At 35.3% G+C, this 6,000-nt stretch overlaps 1 protein-coding gene across 1 annotated transcript in view; it reads right to left on the bottom strand.

Annotated features, from left to right (window-relative positions):
* Window positions 1–471: 471 nt before the first annotated feature.
* PER2 (period circadian clock 2) overlaps window positions 472–6,000 on the bottom strand; it is a 40,566-nt gene continuing 35,037 nt past the window's right edge. The window contains exons 20-23 of the mRNA XM_010290027.1: window positions 4,691–4,877; window positions 3,977–4,169; window positions 2,171–2,321; window positions 472–1,073 (exon numbers count right to left, since the gene is read on the bottom strand). Of these exons, the coding sequence (XP_010288329.1) occupies window positions 924–1,073; window positions 2,171–2,321; window positions 3,977–4,169; window positions 4,691–4,877 (681 nt within the window). The 3' untranslated portion in view covers window positions 472–923. The remainder of the gene's footprint in view (window positions 1,074–2,170; window positions 2,322–3,976; window positions 4,170–4,690; window positions 4,878–6,000) is intronic.

Genomic DNA, 6,000 nt, shown 5'->3' with positions numbered 1-6,000 from the left:
CAAGAAATGTCTAATCCTCTCTTGCCATGTACAAGTTTGATGTTTGTTTAGCCACACAGGAAAAAATGATGGCCAACCTCCTGACAGAACGAATCAGAAATAAAGTTTAAAGTTATACCAAGCTTTGTCTAACAGTCACTGGAGCATACGCAGTCATCCTCTGTGGTCTTAGTTTTTAAAATCTTTAAGCATAAGGATTTTTTGTGTATAAATTCTCAGAAATGATGCTTCAAGGTAATAAACAGTTCAGAGTATTGCAGCATCCATTTAAATAAAAGGCTACAAAGTTTTCAGCGCTCATCTAAACTTTCTTACACATTCATGTAAGTATTTTAGCCCAAAACCATCTTACAAAATCAACATTTCTCTTAAACAAAAGAAGTTCCTATATTCAAAACTACAGGAAACAAAGAAAGAGGATGGGGTCAACTGGTATGAGAAGGGCAAGTGTGAACTGATTTGTTATTTCTCCTACTATGCTGGACCACTTCAAATATTAAGAACAATGCTAAGAGCCACTAAGCGAAATTGCTAGAACAGTTTATAACGCTGAATCATTACCAAAAGGAGATATGAAGAACTGTACGTACGTAAGGGGATTTTCAGTACTCATTAACCCACTCTACAAAAAACAGTAGGCATCAATGAAGGTTTCTATAGTTTATAAAGAAATACTTGAGGCATATAAGTGCAAAATATGAGTCTGTCTTTTTCAAAGAAAAGCTATACCATCTTCAACAATGTCCTTATTGGGAAGAGATTGCCACCATTTAAAAAGAGATTCATTCACAAATGACTCTTCTAGAGCAAGAAAAACACATTTCTTTTTATGAACTGGATTCATCTTGCTGGAAACAAGATTAAAACCTTTATGGATCATCACTTTAGTTTTGAAGCAGCTTTGCAAACAACAGGCTCAAAGGCTATGTTTGTTCTTCACTGACTTGACTCAGGGAAACCAAGTTGTTTTCTCCACTGTCTTCAACCATTTCATTAAGGTCCATTTCGTGGATTTCTTCATCATATGATGTATAAAAATTGCTCTGTATATTGTCCTCACAAAAAATACATTCCTAAAAAGGGAAAAAAAAAGAAAAATATAGAAACATTCATAAGTCAAAGAAAAAAAAAAAAAAGCTTTTCCAAACAACAGTCCCATTTGCAATCCCTGATTCCAAGGGAACCTTTACATCTGGGCTGCAACTGCCAGATCTATTCCGCTCCCCAACTTTTCCCCCCACACAATTGTTTTCTAATATGTAGTAAATCAATACAGGTACTTGACAACTCTACTGGAAGCAGTTATGTCATAGATCTTTTATAATGCTGACATTTTACATGCAGTTCCAAACACCTCTTCCTCCATTTGGCTGCTAACCCTGCAGTAGTATGTTCATGGCAGTTGCAGTGCTTAAGAGACTGAAGCAACTGTGCACTTACCCAAGTTGGATAGTACAGCATTAACGTTGCAGTAACGTTAACAACAGGATTAGGATTCCACTGCAATTCTATTACACTGACTTCTGAAATACTCATGTGCAAAGAGAGCCTCCGCATTTGATAACTTATGTATAAAAAAAACTACAAATGATGGAAAGCTTAGGGAAAAGAGAATGCAATCAGGTATTTGTGTGTGAATAAGTAAAATACACAGACAACAAATAAAACTGCAAGGATGTTTTGTTTTGCGGTTTTTTTGTGGGGGTTTTTTGGGTTTTTTTTTTTCGCTTTTCAGGCCATTAATCCACTTATAGAGTCAAGGCAAGAGATGATCCTCCAGGAGAAGTGTGATAGAAAAAGGAAAAGTGTACTCCCGTTAATTTTGTACTTTCTCAAAAGCAATGGGCATAAATTTCTGTGCACAAAATAGATATTTTTATGTATTGACGTTTCTGTCTGTGTTGATAAAGGATTTCTAACAGATACACAGAAATTTAGAAAAAGGAAGGAAATTTCTTATACTGTATTTACCACTACTTCGACTTCCTATTGGAAAGACGACTTATGGTAAATTAAATCAAGCCACAAACCACTGCATGGAAGTCTGAATTAATTTTTCTCTCTGCATAATTGACCAAGCTTTCACAGCAACAGGAATAGAAAAGTCTAACATAGCTAATAATTTAAGCAATGTTATACACACAAATGTAACTAACTCATTTAAACTTACGGAATTAGCGACAGTTTTTGGCAGTCCACCTTGCTGGATCCATGGATGAACTTCAATAAGCTCTCTTTTTTGTTCTTCTGTAAATTTTGGCTGTAGTTTCTGCATTTGCTTCAATTTCTGCTTATCTTCTTTTAAAACTGTTTCCAAATCTCTAAAATGAAACGTATTTAGAAATTCAGCTTCAACAGTTTCTGGGCTTTATGCCTATATAAGGTTACACAGTCAAATACTAACATTTTTAAAGACTATTTTTGTTCTGGAATGTTAGGCTTACAAATCTTATATTGGAAGAAAATTAAGTGTGGTTATTTCAGCAGCTTTCTGCATTTGCAGACAACTTTAATGCATCTCTGCTGGCTCATTGTATTTTCAAATCCCAACAGTGAAAACAGTTTTCTTAGAGCTATTCAGGCAGCAACACTAGTGAAATCACGAAGAACTCCAGTTTCCCTCTGCTGCTGCTGCAGTAAGTTCCACATTCCCCTTCAGGGAGGACAACCCAAAACAGACACTAGATGCACATATGAGATACTAAAGCAGTAGTAGTAAGGTATGTTTAAGAAAGTCATCAAGAATGCATTTAACTTCAGGACTGAGAGGGAGAGATTTAGAAAACACTGCTCTATTTCAGCAGTCAAAGTTCTCTCTCCTCACAATGCCCCACCTCGATTCAGAAACTTAAAAAAAACCCACACCACACCAAACATTTACAAGATCTATAAAAGATGACAATTGAAAGCAAGTTCCAAGAAATCCAGTACCTTTTCTGTTCCTTACAGCATACCCAAGAACAGGTTGGCTTTACACTTCTTTTCTTGGGCATCACGCTCTGACAGTAAGCTTAACTCACAGTATCCTGTTTTATATCTACTATGTTCTCTTTGGCAGGCTTTGCTACTCTTGCAGTCTACTGGAATTATCATCTATAGTTGTCAACCCTTCCGGCTACAAAAACTGAGAAGTGCCAAGGTATTTTTAAATCTAGGGAAAAATTCTAAAGTTCTTATGTGTTCTCTATTCTACCCCACCCCCCATCATCTCTCTGCTTCTGTATTTTGACAGCTTGTTTTCCTTGTTTTTCCCTTTCAAAAGGCTTCTTTACTGAAACTTCCTATTCCTTTCAAAATACCATTCACTGCTCCCAAGAAATATAAACTAGAAGATTAAAAAAAAATCTGCAGACTTGCCACCCTCTCGCCGCCTAAATCTGCTCTTTACTATTGAAGCAGGGGATATTTTTATTTTAAATAAAGATTTTTACTTTTAGAAACCTTATAATTTTTAGCTTCTGCTTCCTTGTCCTATTTGAATGGGAATTTATGGAGAAGAACGAACATGTGGAAGTTAACAAGGAAAAAAACCCACAAGGCAGAGAAAGCAGCGTGCCACTGAATATGGCATCTCAAGGACAACAGATGCTACAGACTGTCATTTCCATGCTACAGACCATCATTAGATCTAAGCATACTTGCCAGGATCTACTAATCAGACTACGAGGACTTCTAGGCAAGTAGTTACAAGCCACTAACTATAAAACAGCTTCAAAAAAATATACACAGTTAATTTCAGTCAGGTAATTGATCTAAAAATACAGGTAAGCCAAACCAAATAATTTATACTTTTTGAGAACTTCTTGTAGAGTATACAAAAGATATAAAGGAAGCAAGAATTCTTCTTGACACTAAGCTAAACATTAAAACCAATTTACTTCTATTGAGACAGAGATTCATATATATCTTTCCTTCTGTACACCCTGCTACTCCCAACATATATACAGATAATGAAGGACTACGACATCGGAATTACCGTGACGGTATCTGGTAAGTCATCATCACAGTGTCATCTGTGTTTGCCATCAAAAGCCATATAGGATCCTGAAGGACATATTTAATGAAGTGCTCACTTTCTTGCATTTCTGCCTTCATTTTGGTTTTATGGTGATTTTCTGAGGAATCAATACTCCCGAAGTATTTGCTGGTATGACTAGTTTCACTACTACCTGTAAAAAAAATTTAAAGTTTCATTATAAATTGTCAAATACGTAGAATATCTGAATACTTTTGAAAAAAGAAAAGATTAAAGAGAACTAAAAGTACAAATACAATCACTATTTTTTTTCATTTTTAAACAGAGGGAACTACTACCTCTAAGTAACTGCATTAATATTTTTAAAACTCAAATTCTCAAACTAAGCCTCCATTAAATGTCAACAAAGTAATTAGCTACTTAAATTAAAAGCTCTGAAATGAAACATGGAGTACAGTTATTTTCTCTTCATTATTTTATCATATCTACATAATACGTTAATGGCTATTTTACACACACTTAGAAAAGGTTTTATAGTGTAAAACAAGCACAGTAGAAAAACTTTCATGTTATGTAATCAAGAATAAACTATTCAATGAGGATTAAAGACAATAAAGATTTTTACATAAAGCACGTGATGTTCAAGTAGTGTTTGCAATACCTTACTCTCCAACATTTCTAAAATGCTAAGAGAATACTCACTGCCAGTGTTACCTGTTCTGCTCCCTGACATGCCACAGCCATTGGATCCAGACCCCAGAGACTCAGCAGCTGCAGATACACCACTCCCTGAAGAAGCTGAACCAGTGCCTGAGCATGCATCTTCTTGAAGTAAAATGTCAAGCAGAACACTAGACATGGAGACCGCATCACTGTTTTGAGCATCCATTGGAGATTCAACCTAGTGAGAAGAACGGGAGGTGAAAAAATAAAATTTAAAAAAAATCAAACCCCAAAAACAAGCCTATTTCATTACTAATAATTTACATTTAGTATTAATCCATTTCACTTTATATTCTAATATGTTTACACAGTTATTCAAAGACAGACAATCATCAATAACATATGCCAAGATCATCTGAGGAATAATGAAGTGGATTGATACTCAGTAAGATGCACTTTTAAAAAAAAAACAACATAGTTTAGCGAGGAAGTAAGGAAGACATTTGCTATTCAGTTTTGACAGCCCCTACTGTCCTGGACAAGTCAGAATTTACCCAAGCCATCCAAGTTGCTCCTACTATAATCTACCTCAAAGAGATTTGCATCAACAGTCCATCACTGTTACTAGTCTCAACACATGATGAGACGAAAGAAGGCGTTCCCAGATGCAAGCTTCCTAGGTAAGATAATTTATTTGTATGCTTTTAAAGGAAAGAGCATTAACTATGCTGATTTCTCACATAAGCAAAATCTCACTGCAAGGCAGTTTAAAGAGAAATTACGGTTGACAGAACTTAGCAAAATACATAATAATGAAAAGAAGTAGCTTTATCATTAACATATTCCTGAACAAATGCCTGTATTATCCTCATTTTCCAGTAAGCGATAAGGAAATTACAGAAAGCAACATTTTGCAGATTTCCAAAGAATAGCACCTAACAGTTTGAGGAAATTCAAAAGAATTTGCCAGCAAAATTGTTACTATTAAGTTTTGTTATTGAGCTTCTTTTAATCCAGCAGAGGCATGTCAGAGCATGCTGTAAATTACAGACTGTCACAGATGCACTGTTATAGCACAGCACAAGTCAGAAGCCCTTATAGAGATAAGATTTCAGAGATGTTTTGTAGCACACAGAATAGATTACTCCAAAGATGGCACTGGACGTGTATGTCCCTGAAAATTTCTCTGTAGGCAGCATTTGAACGACTAGTATGAGAGATATTTTTTTAAAGTGAAAATCAAATATATTTGTTTTCAAGATCATGAGATAACAAGCATGCAATAACAGAATGTGACAAGTTTTTGCACTGTATCCATCAAGTTTGGAAGTTTCCCTAGGAAAAACATGCATATAACAAAA

The sequence above is a fragment of the Phaethon lepturus genome, unplaced genomic scaffold (genome assembly GCF_000687285.1).
Source record: "Phaethon lepturus isolate BGI_N335 unplaced genomic scaffold, ASM68728v1 scaffold42070, whole genome shotgun sequence".
In the NCBI taxonomy this organism is placed as follows: Eukaryota; Metazoa; Chordata; class Aves; order Phaethontiformes; family Phaethontidae; genus Phaethon; species Phaethon lepturus.
Note: the sequence above shows the minus strand (reverse complement) of the source record. Positions and strands in the feature narration are given on the sequence as shown.